The sequence below is a fragment of the Podarcis muralis genome, chromosome 2 (assembly GCF_964188315.1).
Source record: "Podarcis muralis chromosome 2, rPodMur119.hap1.1, whole genome shotgun sequence".
NCBI classification, from domain to species: domain Eukaryota; kingdom Metazoa; phylum Chordata; class Lepidosauria; order Squamata; family Lacertidae; genus Podarcis; species Podarcis muralis.
Window position 1 is genome coordinate 113,464,583 of NC_135656.1, and position 22,292 is coordinate 113,486,874.

Below are 22,292 nucleotides of genomic sequence, written 5' to 3' on the forward strand. Positions count from 1 at the left end.
TCATTTCAGCGGCTGAAATTGGGTGGAAATAAGTTGTTGCTACTATAAAATAATTGGGGGACAAGGAGCCTTTGCTGATCTAATACGAGACACCCAGATCGGTCCATCCCTGTGTTTTCCCACAGCAGTTGGGAAAAGGTAATGAAAACAAGGGACTGGAACACCTCAAAGCCATAAAGCTACAACTTTGGGGCCTTTTCAGGGAAAAAGGAAAACAGGCTTATATAATAATGCAACATGCAGAGGGAGCAAATAGACAGCTTGGTTAGTAGATCATGTATCCCTTAGGGTTGTGGGTTCGAGACCCAAGTTGGGGAAACAATCCCTGCATTGCAGCGGTTGGACTAAATAACCCTTGTCATCCCTTCCAACTGCAATTCTATTATTAATATTTGTATACAGCCTTTGATCCATATATCTCAGGCCGTTTCACAACATAAAATTACAAGATAAAACATAATAAAAATAAGAACGTAAACCAATAATCCCCCCCCCCTCCCACAACACATTTAAAAGGACATAGGAGGTCAGTCTGCCAATGGCTGAAGAGGAATGTTTTTGCCTGGTGCCTAAAGATGTATAATGAAGGTGCCACCTGAACCTCCCTGGGGAGAGCATTTCACAAACAAGGTGCCACCGCAGAAAAGGCCCGTTCTCGTGTTGCCATGCGCCAAACCTCTCCTGGAGAAGGTACATGAAGAAGAGCCTCAGATGATGATGTCAGGATCTGGGTAGGTTCATATGGAGAGAGGTATCCTTGAGGGCTTCCCAGAAACGATCTGGTGGACCTCTTTGAGAACAGGACGTTGGATGACGAGGGCCTTTGGCCTGACCTGGCTGCAGGACTTCTGTTTTCTTCCATAAAGCACTCCCCACCACCACATCACACAAGTCAGCGGAATGAGTTGCGCAAATCACCTCTTATCAACCTTCCCAACGTTTCTCCACACGCACACCTCTTGCGCCACCAGAAAACGGCAAGGAGACTCGGCACTCGCAAGCGGATATGAATCACAGGTTAATTTAATTACAGCGTCGGTTAATTTACATCACATCTTCCCTCTTGTCACCCACATGGGAAGAAAGGGAAGTGGGTGGGTGAGTCTCCCCCCCCCCCCACAGAGATTTCTGGGCAATTAAATACTGTTAGTCCAGCCAAGGCTATTCCCCCCCCATCCCAACCCAAGCAGTAACAAATCCCGCCAGCACTGACTGTACCATACGCCCTCAGAAGATTGAGGGGAGGGCACCGGGGGAAAGAGAGAAATGCAGCCAGTTGACTAGTCCTTCGTCAACAGCCTAGAAAACAAAACAGTCTGTAAAAGCACATGGCTTCTTACATCTCTGGAAGTCAATTTTTTTAAAGGGGTGGGACGGGACATTATTATTGTTATATATAAAACTAACCACAAGGAGCTTCTTTGTGATCAATTAAATTAACACACCTGAGGCCCATTTCCCTACCAGTGGTTGGTCACAGGAATGTGGGGGGGGGGGAGATAGAAGCCCAGATGTTTTTCCTGTGGCGCACTCCATTGCCAAAGACCACCTCCTGCTTTTATCACCCCACTGCCCTACTTTTCTTGCCTCTGCTCCCCCTACCGCAACACCTGCTGAGGTAGGTGGGTGTGGTGGGCTTTTTGCCCCTATAAAGAAAAGAGGGAGGGAGACCACAGCTCTCTTCCCCTCCTAAAAACGCCCCCTTTCCCCCATTATGTAGCATTTCATGCCATTGTAAGCTTACAGGTAGGAAGGAATCTCGATTTTGTTGTCGTTGTTTGAGGCCTAGTTGCCAAGAGATGCATTTAAGCCGTTAAAATAGGGTGGTCTGGCTGCAAATGTGGGATTTTGTCCCACTAATGCTATTGAGTAAGTGATAGCCCCCACCCCAAACGCCTCTGGCCTGTGAGGAGGGAGAACGCAGGTGAGCAAAATATCATGGGGAGGGGGGAAGCAGAGGGCTGACAGGCCGGATTTGGCTCCCGGGCCCCACAGCTCCTGACGGCTACCTTCTTCTACATCTTCTCAATTATTTTTTTTAACACAGCCCACCTGCAATTCAGGCAAACTTTGGAAAGCTTCAGTCAAGGGCGATTAAGAGGAAACAATTAAAACACCTTGATAATTACGACTTTCCCTACCTGCCCCCCCCCCCCCCAGATACACACAGATACACTTTGAACACAAATATACACCTCTTTTGCATCATCAGCTCCCCAAGTCACCCTATTATACTTTTAATTCTGCGTAGGGGATCAAGGAGGGAGGTTGAGGGGGGAGAAACGCCAGGCCCCGGCTCTGCCACCTTGCCCTCCACCCTGCAGGTCAGCCCCCTCCTGCCTCGCCTGGGCGCAGGCAGGAAATGATTCCACCCTCCTCCCTGCAGCTGCCCCTTCCCCTCCCCATAGTTTGAAAGTCCTTCTATCCTGTTCTGATAGACTTCTTCTTTTTTTTAGCCGGTCAGACACTAAGCAGCCAAAAGAAAAAGAAGATGGCAATGAAGAGGAAGAGCGAATCCTGCCAGCTGGATGGGCGGGCAGCTTCTGCGTCTAAGCAAAAAGAGAGATGGAGGAGCTCAAGGTTAGAAGGAGGCACCATATACCGTTACAGGTAGATGCAAAAGTCAAGGTAGCCGATACATTTTCATAGAAATCCATTTCCGGGCAGTAAGTGTAGTGGCAAATTCAAAAGTGCACGGTCCCTCCATGATAGTCACAGTCATCACACCCCTTCTAATAAGATGATACATTGGGACGTATTTGAAGAATTCAGCTTTCAAATTCCAAACATGAGGGGTGCTAAAAAAGTTGCAACATGACTTGGGAGTTCAAAAGATAATTTGGTTAAATTAATATAATTTCTAATGGATTACTGAATATTGCATTATTTGCAGCTATTTTAAAGTTATTGTGACTTTTTTATATTGGATCAGATTGTTATTATTAAAGTTTGATATTTTATTATGTTTTTATATGTGTTGGCAGCTGCCGAGAGTGGTTGGGGCAACCCCGCCAGATGGGTGGGGTACATATAAGTAAATTTATTAATATTATTATTATTATTACTAATAATAATAATAATAATTTAGTTTTTTTTGGTAAGCAAAATAGAAGGTAAGACTGCATAGAAATAATTAAAAATGATTACCAAGTACTTAACAGTAATATACTATTACTATTTTTATTATCATTATTACTACTGTTATTCATATTATTTTCCCAACAATGTTTATTGTTTTGCATTTAAATACAAGAACAACATTTAACTACTGTAACATGTCTAGTGGTACATTTTTAATGTTTCATATGCAGTGCATAGTACACAAACAATATGTTTGTTTATGTATTATCACCTCAAGTATCCTCTCCACAGAGATTATTGTGTTGGGGGGTGGAATAGAAGTATCTTCTGTCTCATATATTATTACTATTATTAATTATTATTATTATCCTTGTTTGGCATTACAGTACCTGACATTTTCAGAAGTTAAATTTTAAATTATTTGGTTTGCTGAAAGCAGCTTATGGGCTCCTTCATCAAACATAGACTTACCAAGCTCAATGTTGTCTGATAACAAAAATAATAGCTGATTTGAATTCTTCATACCCAAAACCATTTTTTAAAAATGACCACTCACTGAAGAAATTTGCAAAAATTAAGAATGATCCCCCAAAATGACACATCCTAATACAATAATCTTATAATGATATTATTGTTGTTTAGTCGTTTCCGACTCTTCGTGACCCCATGGACCAGAGCACGCCAGGCACTCCTGTCTTCCACTGCCTCCTGCAGTTTGGTGAAACTTATAATTATACAATAATAATAATACCATATTGGCCCAAATATAAGTCGCACCTGAATATAAGCTGCACCTTTAAAATTCAAGGGGGGAAAAGGAAAAAGACAATACCCGAATATAAGCCTCTCCCTTAAAATTCTGCAGGCACTCACACCCATTCCGTTTTACCTTATGTCTGTTCCAGCAGCGATATTGTAAAAGCCAATTTTTGTAGGGTCACGAATTTAAGTCGCACTTTGAGTCGGAATGGGGGGGAGGCTTATATTCAGGCCAATACGGTAATTATGGATGTATCACGATAATCAGGGCAGATCTCCATGCATTGCTAGAACTACAAAGGCTATAGCGCTCAGGATTTGCAAAACATCCTGCGTGGAACTATGCAAGCCCCCAACAACCAGCTGATTGTAGAGTGAGTGGGCATGGCTTAGACCAAACAGCCTTGAGGGCCAAACACGGCCTGCAGATCAGAGGTTCCCTACCCTAAGACTTGAGACAGGAAGAGAAGGTAGGAGGTGACCTGATACTGGTTAAGGCTAGACAATCTAGACTAGTACTGTCTGCTCTGACTGGCAGTGCTCCTCCAGGATCTCTGGCAAAGAGAGAGAGAGAAAAAGAAAGATCCTTTCCCAGAACATGCCAGTTTTAACTGGAGATACCTCTATGGGATGGAACCTTGGACCTTGTGAAAGCAAGGCAAGTGCTCTGATGCCGAGCTAAAATCCCTCTCCAAATACAGAGAAGGAAAGAGATGCTACTACTCAGAAGGAAGTAACGCAGCACTGGAGAGAGAGGAACATGAAAGGGACGCGTGTGAGAGCGTGACGGTGGAACAACCCCTTCTCTAAGCCAGTAAAGCGGAACGGTAAGGATTTCAAGCACAGGTTAAGACTCAAGCACCTGCTTGTGTAAACGTGACCCAGCGCAGGGCTGCTGCCAAGTTCTATTAGTGGCAGCTTAGCAGGGAGAGACATGGTGGCTTGCCCAAGCCCAGCCGCAAAAAAACGGTACAGCTGAACTTAGCACAGACACTGCAAATCAGAGTGAGGACGCAGCTATTACCTGGGTAAAACCCACAAAGGGTAGCGTGGGAAAACACAAGAGATCAATCCCAGGGATGTACAGGGTGTTAGGGGAGGGGTAGTACCTGTGGGCTCTTGGGCTCCATGATCACTGCAGATGCAGCAGTCACGAAATTAAAAGACGCCTGCTCCTTGGGAGAAAGGCAATGGCAAACCTAGACAGCATCTTAAAAAGCAGAGGCATCACCTTGCCAACAAAGGTCCGTATAGTTAAAGCCATGGTTTTCCCAGTAGTAATGTATGGAAGTGAGAGCTGGACCATAAAGAAGGCTGGTCGCCGAAGAATTGATGCTTTTGAATTATGGTGCTGGAGGAGACTCTTGAGAGTCCCATGGACTGCAAGAAGATCAAACCTCTCCATTCTGAAGGAAATCAGCCCTGAGTGCTCACTGGAAGGACAGATCCTGAAGCTGAGACTCCAATACTTTGGCCACCTCATGAGAAGAGAAGACTCCCTGGAAAAGACCCTGATGTTGGGAAAGATTGAGGGCACAAGAAGAAGGGGACGACAGAGGACGAGATGGTTGGACAGTGTTCTCGAAGTTACAAACATGAGTCTGACCAAAGTGCGGGAGGCAGTGGAAGACAGGAGTGCCTGGCGTGCTCTGGTCCATGGGGTCACGAAGAGTCGGACACGACTAAACAACTAAACGACAACAACAGTACCTGTGGTAGAGGAAGCATCATGCTCCTTCTGGGGTAATTTGCCCACCTTTGGTCCCCATCCTGCACTCAACTCTCTCACCTGCGGCTCCTAAAAGCTGTTGGCATGCGACAGTGGTCACACCCCAGGAATGGCTTCAACCGGTCAGCTAAACCAGGTGAGGGCAGCTGATGGATTTCAAACCCTCAGTGGGTTAGGGACTTCCCCTTCATGTGAAGACAGGCTCTGGCAAACTTGGTGGATGAGACCAATAGTGGGTCCAACTGCCGAGAAGGCAGTTTCTGCACATGCCATACACGGAAGGGAGGGACAGGTGAAGCTCACCCACCTGGGAAGGTAGGAGAAGGAAAAGTCTGATCCTAAGCCTCTGCTGCCTTGCGGGATAGCTTCAGAAGTAGAAAAGGCTAAGGGAGTAAACCCTACACAAATCCCTAAGGCAGTTGGATGGTGCTTTGCATGCCTACTTCTGGCAACTGCTGCAGCCAAGCTGGTGTCAAAACACTTGCTCTGCATTCCTTTGGACCACATCAGCGAAGATGAGAGGTGGGTCTTGTCCTCTGGGCAGCCCAGGCCTGCGCCTCAGAGACGTCACTTTGATGCTGCTAATACAGCAGTTGGACTTCACCCCTGGAGGTGCCCTCCATTGTCTCTTGAGGCAGACAGAAGCCAACAACTACCAACTACCTGCCTGCAGACTGTCTCGCCAGAGTGGTGCATGCTCTGGTTATCTCCCGCTTGGATTACTGCAATGTGCTCTACATGGGGCTACCTTTGTAGGTGACCTGGAAACTACAACTAATCCAGAATGCAGCAGCCAGACTGGTGACTAGGAGTGGCTGCCAAGACCATATCACACCTACATTGGCTCCCAGTATGTTTCCGAGCACAATTCAAAGTGTTGATGCTGACCTTTAGAGCCCTAAACGGCCTCGGCCCAGTATACCTGAAGGAGTGTCTCCACACCCATCATTCAGCCTGGACAATGAGGTCCAGCTCCGAGGGCTTTCTGGTGGTTCCCTCATTGCGAGAAGTGAGGTTACAGGGAACCAGGCAGAGGATCTTCTTGGTAGTGGCGCCTGCCCTGTGGAACGCCCTCCCACCAGAGGTCAAGGAAATAAACAATTGTCTGACTTTTAGAAGACATCTGAAGGCAGCCCTGTTTAGGGAAGTTTTTAATGTCTGGTGTTTTATCGTATTTTTAATACTCTGTTGGGAGCTGTCCAGAGTGGCTGGGGAAACCCAGCCAGATGGGCAGGGTATAAATTAATAATAATAATAATCCCAGAGGTTGGTTGATCGGACGAGTGAGCACGGCTGTATAATTTGAGTGTGCCCTTATGGGCAGTTTTGTGCAACAAGTTTAGACCTGTTTTTAAAAGTAGTGCATTACCTGCCCTTTCTCCTGGGGTACTGTAGCCAGTGGCAAAAAACCCAAAGGGGAACGCGCCAATGCCAAATGCCATGTGGAAGCCAGTGGCCGCGTCGGGAAAGGCGCCCATGCCCTGTCGGAGGGAGGGGGAGCAGGGGGCAAAAAACAGAAAGGGGGGAAATGTAGGTTAGTAGTCTGCTGCAAACTGCAAAGCATTTCAGCCGGGATCAGTCTATAGAGGGCTAGAAGCAAGCGGCACTCACCCCTCGGGACTCCGGCTCTGGGCGCTGCCCTCGTGGCCGAGGAGGGGTCTTCAACCTGTGACAGGAAGGGGGGAATATGCATAAGCAGCACTGGCAGGTAGGCAGACACTCCTCCCGTTCATCAGTATTTCATAGCTGTGAACGCTTCCCCCTTTTTAAGGGAAATTCCCTTATTCCGAATAGGATTCCTTGCAAGAAAAGGGAAAAGTTGACAGCTATGCAGTATTTTCACCATCACCCCCTGTCTTCCCCATAACAGGGCGCAGAAGGGATTTTAAAAACACATTAGGATAAGGATGTAGTATTTACAAAACACGGGGGGAGGTGGTGGCCGTGCTTGGAAGATTTGCAGAGGACGGAGCAGGTCTTTGCCCTGAGCCTGCAGTTCAATGCAGCCGAGAGGCAACATGTTTACATTGAAGGAGAGCATCCTCAGCTTTAGCAGCGTTTTGCTGGATGTGGCCAAAGGCCCACCTAGTCATTCATTCTGTTCTCACAGCAGCCAACTGGATGCGCATGGGAAGCAATGGCACATTCCCTGCTTGCGATTCTCAACAACTGATTTTCAGAGGCATGACTACTAGCCATCGATAGCCCTCTGCTCCATGAAACTGTCATAGCCCCTTTTAAAGCAATTCAAGTTCGTGGCCATCTTGTGGATTCGAATGGCAGGAAAGGAGATTCCGACTAAATGCCAGGAAGAACTTTCTGATGGAAAGAAATGTTTGACAGAGGAACAGACGCCCTCAGAAGGTGGTGGAATCTCTTTCCTTAAGCAGAGGCCGGGATGCTTTAGTTGAGATTGCAGGGAATTGGACTCGATGACCCTACTGGTCCCTTCCAACTCTATGATTGTATTGATCACACATTCCTGGGCTAGGCAGTTGCCCAGAGATACTGGGCTTGGGACCTGGAAAGTTACAAATCTTTCCTTTTATCAGAATAAGAGGCGCTTCAGAGCCAGTAAAGGACTCACAGTGAGAGATATTGCAGAAGAGAGGAAGGGAGACCAACCAGCCTACAGGAAAAGGAAATGCCACTCTGGCCCAGAATTCCTCTATCACTGAGGATTGCCAAACTAGCAGGGAGCCTAGCAAAGGGAAACGATTACCTGGGATCCTGCTGGGCAGAGCTTCCACGTCCATAGAGAGGGATGACTTTGTCCCGGCTGATTCCTGCCTTGCACACAGGACACTCCTGGCGCTCTGGCCGAGTTTCTAGCCACTATGGAGGGGGGAAAGATGGCAGTGAATGTGGAAGAGTTTCTCCCACCTGTCCCCAAAGATATGCAGATCATATGTAACCAGGGCAGGGAAATCTCAGGCACCCAGGGCAGGTGAGCAGGCAGGCAGGTGGGCACAAATGCAGAACTCTCTCCAGGCCATCCCCCTCACCCTGACCCTGCTTCAAACCCAAATGTTTTGCCTGGCTGGAATGAGCCCTTGAACTCTGATCATGCCTCTTGCTTGTCTGAAGGGTGCACAACTGAACTGTTGTTGTTTGCATCCATCTGTCTCAAGAGACAATGGAGAGTGCATCTGGGGGTGAAGTCAAAGCATTGCATTAGCAGCGCCAAAATGACCTCCCTAGGGCGTAGGTTTGGGCAGTGTGTCTGGAGGTCCTGACACCAGCTTGGCTGCAGGAGTTGCCAGAAGGAGGCACACAAGGTGCCATTCAATCGTCTTGGGAACTCCACTCCAGATTTGTGTCAGGTTTACTCCTTAGCTTTTCTTTTCACAAAGATATCTGGCAAGGCATCAGAGGTTTAGGATGAGAGTTTTACTTCTCCCAGGTTGATGAGCCCCATCTGCCCTTCACTTCCTCTACAGCCTTCTTGACTGTTGGAACCACCACTGGTCTCATCCGCTCAATCCGCTGAAGCCTGTCTTCAATGCAGAAGAAGCCCCTAACTCACCGAGGGTTTGAGACCCATCGGCTGCCCTCACCTGGTTTAGCCTGCCAGACAAAGCTGCTCCTGGGCTGTGGCTGCTGTCACACGCTGACAGCTTCTAGGAACCACAGGTGAGAGCTGAGTGCAGGTAAAATTCACATTTGCGACTCTGCCCACTTTTGCATCCGGCTTTGCCCAAGGTCCCCTGATCAGGTAGCGGCTCATCTTAGCCCAGCCTCCTTTTCTCACAATGGCCAATGGCCTCAAGCAGGATCTGAACACAACAGAACTCTGAAGTTATTTTTTACTAATTAAGCACAGACAGACTTCTTATTGGTGGTGGAAAGGTTCAATTCAAGGCCAGCTGCTCCGATAGGAAATATTTAACCAGGTGAGACCAATGGTCCATCTTGATCAGGATTCTGTCTCAACAGAAGCCTGCCAGATTAGAAACAAAAGGAAGGCTCACAAACAAGGCAGAACACAGATAAACATGTTCTCGTCTCCTGTGGTTTGCCTTCAGCAGTTAAAATTATATACGGCTTCTGCACATGGAGGTTGCATTTTCCTCAAGCTGTCATGTCAAATAGCCACTGACAGAGCTCTCAAGCATCCTCAATAGGCACAAATATTATTAAAGCCTCCTATAAAAGCCTGCCTCCCATAAAAACATAAGAAGAGACCTGTTGGATCTGAGCAGGCATGGCCAAACTTGGCCCTCCAGGTGTTTTGGGACTACAACTCCCATCATCCCTAGCTAACAGGACCAGTGGTCAGGGATGATGGGAATTGTAGTCCCAAAACACCTGGAGGGCCAAGTTTGGCCATGCCTGGATCTGACCAATGGCCTATCTATTTGAGCATCCTGTTCTCCCAGTAGCCTATGGGGACTCCGCAATCTGGCTCTGTTGCACTCAGGTCCTGCTTGCAAGCTTCCCGTAGGCATCTAGATTGGCCACCTGCCAAGCCGACACCATAGCAGGTAGGCTCACACACCAGGGCCGGTTCCCTCAACGATGTCCTTTGACACCTTCACCTTTCCTCGCCCTAGAGGTCAGCAGCCGAGGAAAGGGAGACACTCACCTGGTGAAGACACGGCCAGCTAGGGGGGAAAAGAAGAAAAAGCGAGTGACCCTTTTAAAACCTGGAATAATAATGCAATTTCGGTTTGTTTGTTTTAAAAAAAGCAAGAATTATATGCCCAACTAAGGCCACACAGAGAAAAGCTCTAGGTTCTGAAATTCCCACCCTTCCGAAAGCTAAGCCTGCAACTGGCCACACATCACGCACAGGGAGCTTCACAGAGCCTGGTTCTGATCCACACACCCTAACCGTGTGATGCCACATGGGCTGTCCTTCGAGGTCGCCACCCACCCTCTTTGGTTTTTAGACAGTGGTGAAGTGACAGTCGAAATCAAGCGAAATCTGGTGCAGCCCCTGCAGCTTTAAGGCCACCCCGACAGGCAGAAATCCAGCAGGTGAAGCTTCTTTGCAATGGAGCAAACCTTCCACCTGCCAGACCCAGTGAGAACAATGGCAGCTCTCCCTGCCAGGCACCTTGTTCTGTGCCCCCCGCCCTTTTAAGGCTGCCCCCCAACTCTTCAGGGCCACGCCCCTTTCTGCTCCCCACTCCTCCTCACCAGTACAGGTGGCCGCAGAGCCCAATGACAGCTTCTCTGGCAGGCTCCAGGCAGATATTGCATTCGAAAGCGCTGCGGTCGCGGTTTGAACCCTCGGGTTCCCCGTCCGGGACCCCCGGACCCATCCCGGCCGCCGCCGCCGCCATCTTCCGCCCTCACTTAAACTGAAGGAGGGGAGCCGGACACGCCCGCTCTTCAGCAATTGGCCCCGGCGCCCGTCTTTCTCGCCTTGCCGATATTTCATTGGAGGCAGAGGCAGTCCGTTGTGGCACCTGGCGAAGATGATTGCGCACGTCCGAGTTAGTCCCGCCTTCACAGCTCTAGGGGGGCGCTCGAAACTTTTTTGACTGGCTGCATCGCTCGGGTGTCAAAATATGAGGTTACGTTATTGGTTAAGGGAGGCCTCATTCTCCCGCCTCCCGCCGTCGAGCAAAATAAGATGTCATGTGACTTTAAAGCGAGAGGTGGGGGGTGGGGCGTAGCCTGATTGACTGGAAAGGCAACCTGTCAAGAGCAAGACAGCAGGGATTGGGGGCGGATGCACGAAGGGCACGTCTGGAATGCAGTTGAAAACACGAAAGACAAGCACACGCCCAAGCATATTGTGATTGGCCAGAATCCCAGTTCGGGGCGGGAACTAATCACGATTGCATTATAGGGTGGCCAATGAACAATCAGAGTCTTTGGCCAAAGGGCGGAGTCTGCTCTCGTGCTGAGCTGTACCAAGCTTGCCCATTTATGAGGCGAAGGTTCATGGGAGGTGAAACATCACTTCCTGCCTGGGGCCTTAAGTTTACTGCTTCTTCCTTAGATCTAGCAGGTTGTAATGGCAGCTATCAAGATATAAGGGTGTCTGTAGTCAGCCCAGAGCCCTTCACCATGGCAGTCAGTTATTACCTGGATAAGTCAACTAATCCTCAACCAGGTTTAACTGTAGAAAGTGAGGTGTTACCATAGCAACCAGACACCTGCTTGCCAATGATGCTGTTGGCATGGCAACCTGCTATCCATCAGTGCCACTGTGGTCCATGTTGGTAATTCTACCTGCCCCATTTAAACCACAGTTTTGGTTTTTGGTATCAACCAAACCATTCCAAGGATTCTGTTGTTACCACAATAAGCCGTACACTCATCACAAACTTCCCTTGCTGCTACCACCATTGTCATGACAACACACACTTCCCATTACCCCAGCAACTGATGTTACCCGTCCCTAAGCCAGAGTCACCACAAATCTAGCCATCTACAAATGCATATCTGCACTCAGCCAGAGCTCCTGGGATTAATGCGACAATTTACAGCCACCCTGCGAAGTTCTGGCTTTGCCACCAATCTTAGGATTGGGTTATTAAGACTGAGAATCATCTCTGCCTGCGCCATGGCAACCCACAGCCATCACAATTGCTGCCAATGTCACAGCAGCCCCAGATGGTAGAGCATGAGACTCTTAATCTCAGGGTTGTGGGAGCAAAGGAAACTCAGCTTACTCTGCTGCTGTTCTTTCTAGGCACATGGGGGGGGCGGTCTCTCATTCTGGGTAGCACAAGCAAGACAGTGCCTCAGGCTTTTTCAACCTGGTTTCCCGCTGCCAGACAATTTTTGACTACAACTCCCATCATTCCTGACCATTGACCATGTTGGCTGGAACTGACGGGAATTGTGGTTTAAAATGTCTGAAGGGCACCGGATTGGGAATACCAACACTCATTTTTAAAGCAGATTGTGGCTGCGATGCAATATATATATTTGCCAATTTGGTGCCTTCCTGGTGCTGTTGGACTCTAACCCCCATCAGCCTCTGTCAGCACGAACAACAGCCAGGAAAGGTGGGAGCTGGAGTTCAGCAACTTATTGAGAGCACTTGCTATGCAGTTCTACATTCTTACCTGGCAGTTCAGCTGGGCTTATTTCGGAATAGACGTGTAAAAGATTGCACTGTACGGAAAAGTAATACAGTGGGGTTTGGTTTCCCCTCTTCCACAGTGGCTCCAGCAAATTTAGGGTAGATGCAAGATGTGTTATGATACGTACATCAGAAGTGGTATACTCACTTTACAATTCTAGACATTGAACTAGGCTAGAATGTTAGTTTCTTCCTTCTGTCTATATCGGTGAAAGTGAAACCTGCGATGCTGGCTGGCTTGGTGGCCGGGAATGGTTCTGATTTCTCGGGGAACTAAACAATTTGCCATCCAACTTCCGGAAGGAAATGGACAATTGTCAGTTGGGCTAGGAGCTTCACACAGAGCCTGGCAGAGGTCTGTTCTGCCTCCAGCATTGGAGGCAGTACACCTTTGAACATCAGTTGCTGGGAATCACAGGTGGGGAGAGGGCTGTTGTGTTCATGTCCATCTTTCGGGCTTCCCAGGGGCATATATTTTTGCCACTGCGAGAACAGGATGCTGGGCTAGACGGGCCTTTGGTTTGATCCAGCAGGGATCCTCTTGCGTTATTATTGGGGGGAAAGCCCAGTCAAACAGTCCCGAGATGCAGGAAACTCAGGGACAAGGTGGTGAAAAGAAGGATGCAGAGAAGGGAATGGGGTGAGAAAGAGGAACCTTGAGGAAGGGTAGGCAGCTGTCGGGAAAGCTTAATGCAGGAAGGGAATTGAAGCTAGGAAGTTATCTGAGATAGGTCTCCAAAGAAATTTTACAGAGCATGAGATCAGGAAAAAGGAGGCATGCAAGGGACATAACTGAAGGGAGGGTATAATTGTGCCTACAGCAGACACCCCCAGCCTGGGACCCTCCAGGTGCCATTGGACCTCAACTCTCCTCAGCTCCAGCCAACATAGCCAATGGGCAGGGATGGTGGGATTTGTAGACCAAAACATCTGGAGGGCACCAGAGATGGGAGACCTGTGCCCCCCCCCCGGTGTTGCTGAACTACAGCTCCCATAATCCCTGGCTACTAGCCTTGCTGGCTGGGGCTGAGAGTTGGAGCCCAAACACATCTGGAGAGCCACATGTCCCCCCATCCTTGGTCTGTTGAGGGCCAGATTAAACATGGCATGGGAGATCCATAGCTTGAATCTCCTGACTTCACTGGGAAGGGTTTTTAATTATTTCCCGTTATTTTGCCCAATCACAATCACCCCCTGAAGCTGATATTTGGCCTTCTTTGGGACGGGTGACTGTGGATAAAAACGGTACAGCTACAATATAGATACCTGTCTTTACCCACACCCCAACCTGGGCTAGCAGCATCTGGGTGGGGGATGGAATTTGGTTGGAAAAACAGCACTAGGGGAAAGGGCCAAGCCCTTATTCTCCAGACACTTAATATCCCCATCCAAATTGTCCCCTCTCTGAGGCTGGCTGCTTATGCATGTTTTAACATAAGGTGATCCAATGGTCTCCTGTGTGACATGTAGTTTCTCCCCCACTCACCCTGAAATTCTGCCAGTCATGGCATCTTTTACGGCAATGTTGGGCGCTAGAAACATCAAGGGGCCAATGAAGGTCATAAAACAGGATGTGTGTGTAGCTGAATTTCACACATTGATTTGAGGGAACCAGCCAACTCCTTGGCTGCATCCTTTTTATTGATTGGAATAGATTTCGACATACCTAACACTTCATAGGAACCAGGTTGTGGATGCGACTGCCAGAATCCACCAATGTTTGCTTGGAAAGTGTGAGTAAATATGGAAGTCTTTCACTATTTGGGGAGTGCATGGCTTTCCACATCTGCAGTAGAGGAAGGGGAAATGGAGACAGAGAAACTGAGGAAGAATATGCCATGATTGCACTTACATGGATTTAAATAAGGTATAATGATGTGTGTGTTAACATTCAAAAAATCCATCTGGGATTGTTAGCATATAAATGTGAAATGTCAACATTTATCATATGTTGGATAGTCATAAAAATATAGAATAATTCAGGCTCCAGTTGCAGGCATACTTACTTGGGAGTGTGTTCCACGGAACCTTTGAGTAAGCGTGCAATGGAGTTGCACTGCCAGCCTGTCTGCAGGTGGCACTCGGAGGATTCCCTCTGCAACCTTTCAATGCAGCTTTCGTTACAAACCTAAGCACACTTTTGCTACCGCAGCGTTAGCCAACCTGGTGCCCTCCAGATGTTGTTGGACTGCAGCTCCCATCATCTCCAGCCGTTGCTGCTGGGCCCAAGGTAAGCCCAGCTTGGGATGCATACATTTAAAGCACATTTTCCACACACACCCTCCCCAAGAATCCTGGAAATCGTAGTTTTTTAAGGGTGCTGGGAATTGCAGTTGTGAGGGGTACACTACAATTCCCAGGATTCTTTGGGGAGCAGGGGACATGCTATAAGAACATAAGAAATCTGCTGGTTTAGGCCAAAGGCCTATTTAGTCCAGCATCCATTTCTCAGTGTGGCCAACCAGAGACCCACAGGAAGCACACCAGCCGGCCAGGTGCGTTTAAATGGAAGATGCATAGGCAGTTCAGAGGGCTCAGGCAGGTGAAGGCTGTACTACAGAGTAAGCCCTGTTGAAGAAAAAGCCTGGGGTTGCTTGTGAGTACACAGGTATAGGATCACGCTGCTTGGGAGCAATCCTACAAAGACAGGGCACATTCACAGGACTACATTGCTAGTCTACCACCCGTGAGGCTTGTTGTTGTTGTTGTTTAGTCGTGTCCGACTCTTCGTGACCCCATGGACCAGAGCACACCAGGCACTCCTGTCTTCCACTGCCTCCCGCAGTTTGGTCAACCTCATGCTGGTAGCTTCGAGAACACTGTCCCACCATCTCGTCCTCTGTCGTCCCCTTCTCCTTGTGCCCTCCATCTTTCCCAGCATCAGTGTCTTCTCCAGGGAGTCTTCTCTTCTCATGAGGTAGCCAAAGTATTGGAGCCTCAGCTTCACAATCTGTCCTTCCAGTGAGCACTCAGGGCTGATTTCCTTCAGAATGGAGAGGTTTGATCTTCTTGCAGTCCATGGGACTCTCAAGAGTCTCCTCCAGCACCATAATTCAAAAGCATCAATTCTTCGGCGATCAGCCTTCTTTATGGTCCAGCTCTCACTTCCATACATCACTACTGGGAAAACCATGGCTTTAACTATACGGACCTTTGTTGGCAAGGTGACGTCTCTACTTCTCAAGATGCTGTCTACCCGTGAGGCTTACTCCAGAGTAAACATGCATGGGACCTATGCCCATAAAAGACACCTGAGAGTAAGCACTAGTGAACTCAAAGGGTTACCTTTTATTTTGCATGGTTTTTTAAAATAAACATACTACTTTATTGAAGCTTTTTCACAACACTTTTCATGTGACACTAAGGTTGCTTCAATGAGTAAAGATACAGAATCCACACACACACACACACACATATACAGTGGTACCTCGGGTTAAGTAATTTGTTCCGGAGGTCCGTTCTTAACCTGAAACTGTTCTTAACCTGAAGCACCACTTTAGCTAATGGGGCCTCCTGCTGCCGCCGCGCCGCCAGAGCCCGATTTCTGTTCTCATCCTGAAGCAAAGTTCTTAACCTGAAGCACTGTTTCTGGGTTAGCGGAGTCTGTAACCTGAAGCGTATGTAACCTGAAGCATATGTAACCCAAGGTACCACTGTATACACACACACACACACACACACATATATATATACATACACATACAGTACATAAATCTGTTTTTAATTTGTAATTGTAGTAATCTGCCCTGGGACCCGCTGTTGGTGAAGGGAGGATTATAAACATTCATTTATACGTCATGTATGTTGAAACAAACATGTTCGTTTGTACATTCCCAACCCTACGCACCCCCCCCCCAAAAGGCATAGGGCCCTGTTAGGCATCACATCCAAAACCAGCTTTCCTCCTTCCGAGTAGACATAAACCGCTCCGAAAGCTAACGGAGAGGAGACAGACGCTCCCTTATCTCTATTCCTTTTCCCCCGCGGAGAAGAAGGAAGAGAGAGAACGCTGGCGGGGGGAAGGGGGCGATGGTTGGCAGGAATGAATGAAGCGAGCGGATGAATGAATGGGAGCCCCGGGTGGGAGGCCGGCGGGAGGAAGAGGAGGGGTGGCGAGCCGCGAGAATGCGCGAGAAGCACCAGCAGCAGAGGAAGCAAGAGAGAGACGGGGGGGGGGGCGCGGAGAGCGAGCACAGTGGTCACGGGGTGGGGAGGGGGAGAGGGAGAGAGAGGGGGGGGGACAAGAGAGGAAGGAGCTGCTGCGATTGGCGGCCGGGGCTGCCCATCAGCTGCCCCCCACTTCCTGCCTTTCTGGCGCCCCCCCCCCGCCCCACACTGACTCCAGCCCTGAGGAAGTGGCCCGCGCCGGTAGAGCCACCAGCAGGCAGCCGGGCTCGAGCATCCGATTCCTCCCCCCCCCACCTTCCTCTTCTTCCAACAAGACCCCCCCATCCCACTTTTCCTCCTTTTTGCAGCGCATCCCTGAAGCAGCAGCAGCTGTAGCTGCAGCAGCTCCATCTCCTCCTCCACCACCACCATGGCCTGGCCCTGGGGGCGCGGGGGGTAGCCGGGCAGGGGCCTTCAGGAGCCCCCCCCGCCTCCCTCCTCCCCCACGAAGGGGGAGGCCCCGCGCAGCCAGGTAAGGGGGTGATGGGGGGCTGGGGTGGGGGGCTGGGGTGCAGCCGCAGAGCGGGGTGGGTGGGAGAGAGAGAGGGAGTCGTCCCGCTACAAGCCACCCCAGGAGGGGTGTGTTTTGGGGGTGGGGGTGTGCTATGGGGCTGGGAATGGGTCCTCCTCTGCGACGCGAGGTATAAATCGCGTCGGGTGTCTTGGTCAGTGGGGCGGGGGCGGAGAGAGAGAGTTTTAAGGGGTTGGGGTGGGAGGGGCCAAGGAAGCTGAATTTGGGGAGGATGTTTCGCAGCGGTGGAGGTAAGCTGGGAACTCAGAAGCCTTTTAACCTCGTTGGGGGGGGGATTGTTGTAACCCGCCCTGGGAGCCGCCGGTGATGGGCGAGTAGCAATTGGGGGTAATAATGGTAATTGCAAAGTGCCCAGGGTTTTTTTTTTGGGGGGGGGGTGCTCCAATTGAAGGGCTGCTGTGGGGTGATAGGGAGTGCTTGTGGTGGTGAGCAGCTGGGAGGTATAACTTGGGGGGCAGGGCCCTGGCCTGGAAAGTCAGAGCCTGTGTGTAGGGGTTTTTGGGGGGAGGGCAATTGAAGGGCTGCTGTGGGGTGATAGGGAGTGCTTGTGGTGGTGAGCAGCTGGGAGGTATAACTTGGGGGGCAGGGCCCTGGCCTGGAAAGTCAGAGCCTGTGTGTAGGGGTTTTTTGGGGGAGGGCAATTGAAGGGCTGCTGTGGGGTTATAGGAAGTGCTTGTGGTGGTGAGCAGCTGGGAGGTATAACTTGGGGGGCAGGGCCCTGGCCTGGACAGTAGGAGCCTGTGTCTAGGGTTTTTTGGGGGGGCAATTGAAGGGCTGCTGTGGGGTGATAGGGAGTGCTTGTGGTGGTGAGCAGCTGGGAGGTATAACTTGGGGGGCAGGGCCTGGGCCTGGAAAGTAAGAGCCTGTGTGCGTGTAGGTTTGGGGTGCCTGCAATGGGGTCTACAATATGGGGGTGGCTTTCTGAGGGAGACTACTTTTTTGGGGAGGTATTTTGTGCTGGGGAGAAATAGAGGTTTGGGATGGGTACCAGGAAGGGGGCTTCCAAGGAGTTGTGATTTTTTATTTTTTATTTTTTTTGGAGGAGGGAAGTATAATGAGCTGGTTGCGAGAGGGGCAGCGCAGTGGGGACACTTGCTGAGAGGGAACGGGAAGATATAACTTGATATGTGTCTTGGGAGGAGGGCGAGGGGCCTAGCGGAAGGGTTTCGCGGAATTTGGAAGAGCACATGGCTATGATACGGCACAAGCGATGGGGTGCTTCTGGAAGCGGGAGGTGTAATATACTGAATATATAGTCTGGGAAAGGGGCATGGGAAACAGGATGCGATGCAGGCCGGCTGCCCCCAGCCAGATGCTGTTGGCTTTCTCCTCCCAGCCAGCATGACCAATGGTCAGGGGTGAGGGGTGTGGTAGTTTGCAAGGCACCAGGCCAGGGGAACGCTCAAGCAGGGGCAGGGCGGATCTGGTCTTCCAAACATTGCTGGGCCACAGCTCCCCTCAGCCCTGACCATTGGTCATGCTGGCCAGGGCTGGTGGGAGTGGGAGTGTGGCTGCCATCTCCCAAACCATCTCCCAAACCCAAACTCCCCTCAGCCCTGACCATTGGTCATGCTGGCCAGGGCTGGTGGGAGTGGGACTGTGGCTGCCATCTCCCAAACCATCTCCCAAACCCAAACTCCCCTCAGCCCTGACCATTGGTCATGCTGGCCAGGGCTGGTGGGAGCGGGAGTGTGGCTGCCATCTCCCAAACCATCTCCCAAACCCAAACTCCCCTCAGCCCTGACCATTGGTCATGCTGGCCAGGGCTGGTGGGAGTGGGAGTGTGGCTGCCATCTCCCAAACCCCCTCCCCTTATACAAGTTTTTTGTGAACAGGTTGTGGGTGAAAAGCGCTTGAGGCCAGGCGGAGCTGAGCATTGCAGGCTTGCTCTGGGCTCATCCTTACCAGAGAGGAAAGGCCTCATTAGGCTGCATCCACATCGTCCATTTAAAGTCCTCCTCCCCACAAAAAAGCAATAATGGGGGCTGTAGTTTAAGGGTCCTGAGAACCATCGTTCAGTGAGGGGTGAATTGCAGTTCCCAGAATTCTTTGGGGCAAGCCATGTTCTTTAAATGCATGGTGTTTATGCAACCTAATTTTTTTTTTTTGCTTTAGCAGTTTCTGTCTTGTTTTCCCTCCCCTGTTCTGATGATGGTGCCATTCTGGGGATTAAGAGCAGCAGCCTTCAAAAGGTTTTTATCACTGTTCTGATTGGGCCACGGTGACACACGCCTTAGTTACTTCCTGTTTGGATTACAGCAACTTGCTCTATGTAGTGCTGCCTTTGAAAAGTGCTCAGAAACTCCCAGCTGCCTCAAAAAGCGGCAGCCTGATTGTCGTTTAGGGCTGGTTACATGGAGCAGACGACAACAGCTCCAATAGCTACCACTGATAATGATAATCATAATGATAATAATATTTCCGGGTTCAAAGCAGAGTGCTGGCTATGACCTAGAAAGCCCAACACTGCTTGGGTCCAAGCTTTTTGAAAGACTGTGTTTCCTCATATGACTTAGCCCAGGTTCCGACATCTTCGGGGGGTGTCCTTCTCTGGGTCCCACCACCCTCACAGCCCTGCTGAAGGAGAGGGCCTTCTTGGTGGTGTCCCCCAGACTTTGGAACTCCTTTCCTAGAGAAGCCAGACTGGCTCCCTCCTTGTTGGTCTTCCACTGGCAGGTGAAAACCTTATTCCAACAGGCTTTTGGGAACTGACTGATTTTAAGGAAAGGGCTGGTGCCATGCCGCTTTTATTGTAATTATCTCTGTTTTTAGTAGGTCCTTTAAGCTACAGAGAGTTTTAATTCTATTAAAGTTTAATTTGGTGTTTTTTTTTTATAATTGTCCCTCCCCCCTTAAAAAAACATTTTTAGCTGTTTTTGTTTTATCTGTAAGCCGCCTTGAGTCCCTGTTGGGGGAAAAAGTGGGGTATAAATAAATATATAATGATGATGATGATAATCTTTATCACATTCCTGTAGCAGCCCAGAGTGAGAGCCCTTTATTAATCCCATTTGAGCTGGTGGTGAAACAGGGGCTGAATTGCCATGGCTGGACTAAGGACTTGAATCCAGGGCTTCCTGGATCTGGGCCTCCCACAAGGAGTATTTGAAAACTGAAAACGGAATTGGTGAGGCCTTCTGGAGTTTCCATGTTTGTAAAAGACCAGGAAGGCTGGGTCTTGGCAGAGGTATTCCGGAATGAAAGGTCTATGTCCACAACCTTGTGCCATCTCCGTTATGGTACTTTCTGCAGATTTCGGGGGGTGCAAGGAAGAGTCCTGGCTGATCAGTTTAGATTAGCTGCACTGCACAGGTGGGGAGAAAGTGGTCACAGTACTCAGCTGTCTACATACTGCTGTTTTGACTCTTCAGAGTGCTTCTTGTACCATTATTTCAGTAACCCTTGCAATAACTCCCGGGGAATTTAGGTGGTGGGACTCAACTTCCACCAACCCCAGCCAGTATGGCCAATGTTAAGGATTTTGGGGTGGGTTCCCGCTAAGTTCTACTTAATGCACATTCGCAGCACAGAATTAAAGCATTTACAATACCACTTTACCCAAAGAATTCTGGGAGATGCAGTTTGTAGAGGGTGCCGAGAATTGTTAGGAGACCCCTGTTCCAGAGCCACGGTTGCCAGAGAGGTTAATAATAATAATAATAATAATATAATTTATTATTTATACCCTGTCCATTTGGCTGGGCTTCCCCAGCTACTCTGGGTGGCTTCCAACAAAATATTAAAATACAGTAATGCATCAAACATTCAAAGCTTTCCTAAACAGGGCTGCCTTCAGATGTCCTTTAAAAGTCTGGTAGCTGTTGTTCTCTTTGACATCTGGTGGGAGGGCGTTCCATAGGGCGGGTGCCACCACCAAGAAGGCCCTCTGCCTGGTTCCCTGTAACTTGGCTTCTCACAGTGAGGGAACTGCCAGAAGGCCCTCTGTGCTGGACCTCAGTGCCCGGGTAGAACGATGGGGGTGGAGACGATGGGGGTTGAACAATTCCTCTTCAGAGGAAGCTTGGGATACAGTAGCTCTGTGAGGGGAATAGCAGCACGTATCTTGACAATGCCTGACACCCTTCATTAACTACACTTCCCAGGATTCCCTGGGGGAAAGCCGTGACTTCTTAAAGTGGTAGGATACTTCTATGGTCTGCCTGGTGGCAAAGTTTTCAGCAAACGTTTGAACATCTCCGTTGGAAGAGCCGTCCATGAGACTGGGCCCATAACACTGAAGGCTTGATTGTTGACAACCAGAGTATGGTTCATAGAACTGTAGAGTTGAAAGGGTACCCCAAGGGTCATCTAGTCCAACCCCCCTGCAATAATAATAATAATAATAATAATAATAATAATAATAATAATAATAATATATTTATACCCCGCCCATCTGGCTGGGTTTCCCCAGCCACTCTGGGCGGCTTTCAGCAGACTATTAAATACAATAATCTAGTAAACATTAGAAGCTTCCCTAAAGAGGGCTGCCTTCAGATGTCGTCTAAAAGTCTGGTAGTTGTTGTTCTCTTTGACATCTGGTGGGAGGGCGTTCCACAGGGCTGGTGCCACTACCAAGAAGGCCCTCTGCCTGGTTCCCTGTAACTTGGCTTCTTGCGGCGAGGGAACCGCCAGAAGGCCCTCGGCGCTGGATCTCAGTGCCCGGGCAGAATAATGGGGGTGGAGACGCTCCTTCAGGTATACTGGACCGAGGCCGTTTAGGGCTTTAAAGGTCAGCACCAACACTTTGAATTGTGCTCGGAAATGTACTGGGAGCCAGTGTAGGTCTTTCAAGACCGCTGTTATGTGGTCTTGGCAGCCGCTCCCAGCCATCAGTCTGGCTACCGCATTCTGGATTAGTTGTAGTTTCCGGGTCACCTTCAAAGGGAGCCCCACATAGAGCGCATTGCAGTAGTCCAAGCGAGAGATAACTAGAGCATGTAGCACTCTGGCAAGACCGTCTGTGGGCAGGTAGGGTCTCA

The 22,292-nt window shown here is 49.5% G+C and overlaps 2 protein-coding genes across 5 annotated transcripts in view; one reads left to right on the top strand and one right to left on the bottom strand.

Annotated features, from left to right (window-relative positions):
• Positions 1-2,454: 2,454 nt before the first annotated feature.
• On the bottom strand, positions 2,455-11,110 carry RNF5 (ring finger protein 5). Of its 3 annotated transcripts, XM_028720532.2 has the most exons (6): positions 10,712-10,901; positions 10,155-10,173; positions 8,292-8,404; positions 7,181-7,235; positions 6,939-7,050; positions 2,455-2,549 (listed from the first exon to the last, which is right to left on the bottom strand). In XM_028720532.2, exons 1-6 carry the CDS (start codon positions 10,855-10,857, stop codon positions 2,461-2,463), a joined length of 534 nt encoding a protein of 177 aa, XP_028576365.2. In that variant the 5' UTR covers positions 10,858-10,901; the 3' UTR covers positions 2,455-2,460. The 3 variants fall into 3 exon arrangements, with proteins under 3 accessions (XP_028576365.2, XP_077778990.1, XP_077778985.1); XM_077922864.1 differs by lacking the exon at positions 10,155-10,173 and having other exon boundaries at positions 10,712-10,893; XM_077922859.1 differs by lacking the exons at positions 6,939-7,050; positions 10,155-10,173 and having other exon boundaries at positions 10,712-11,110.
• Positions 11,111-17,117: 6,007 nt separating this feature from the next.
• The window catches only part of AGPAT1 (1-acylglycerol-3-phosphate O-acyltransferase 1), a 42,499-nt gene continuing 37,324 nt past the window's right edge, over positions 17,118-22,292 (top strand). Inside the window, exon 1 of one of the 2 annotated variants that reach the window (XM_028720479.2) lies at positions 17,118-17,253. Coding sequence is in view for 1 of the 2 variants with exons in the window: in XM_028720477.2 (XP_028576310.1) it covers positions 17,525-17,543 (19 nt within the window). In the remaining variant the exon portion in view is untranslated. Of the gene's footprint in view, positions 17,254-17,507; positions 17,544-22,292 lie in introns of those variants that run through there. The other variant, XM_028720477.2, reaches the window with a different exon arrangement.

Coding starts and splice junctions, on each gene's coding strand:
- RNF5 (XM_028720532.2), bottom strand. CDS start 10,857: ATGGCGGCGGCGGCGGCCGGGATGGGTCCGGGGGTCCCGGACGGGGAA. Junction 7,051..7,180: donor CAGAGCCGGAGTCCCGAGGG/GTGAGTGCCGCT, acceptor TCCCTCCGACAG/GGCATGGGCGCCTTTCCCGA. Junction 2,550..6,938: donor TACCCCAGGAGAAAGGGCAG/GTAATGCACTAC, acceptor CTTTTTGCTTAG/ACGCAGAAGCTGCCCGCCCA.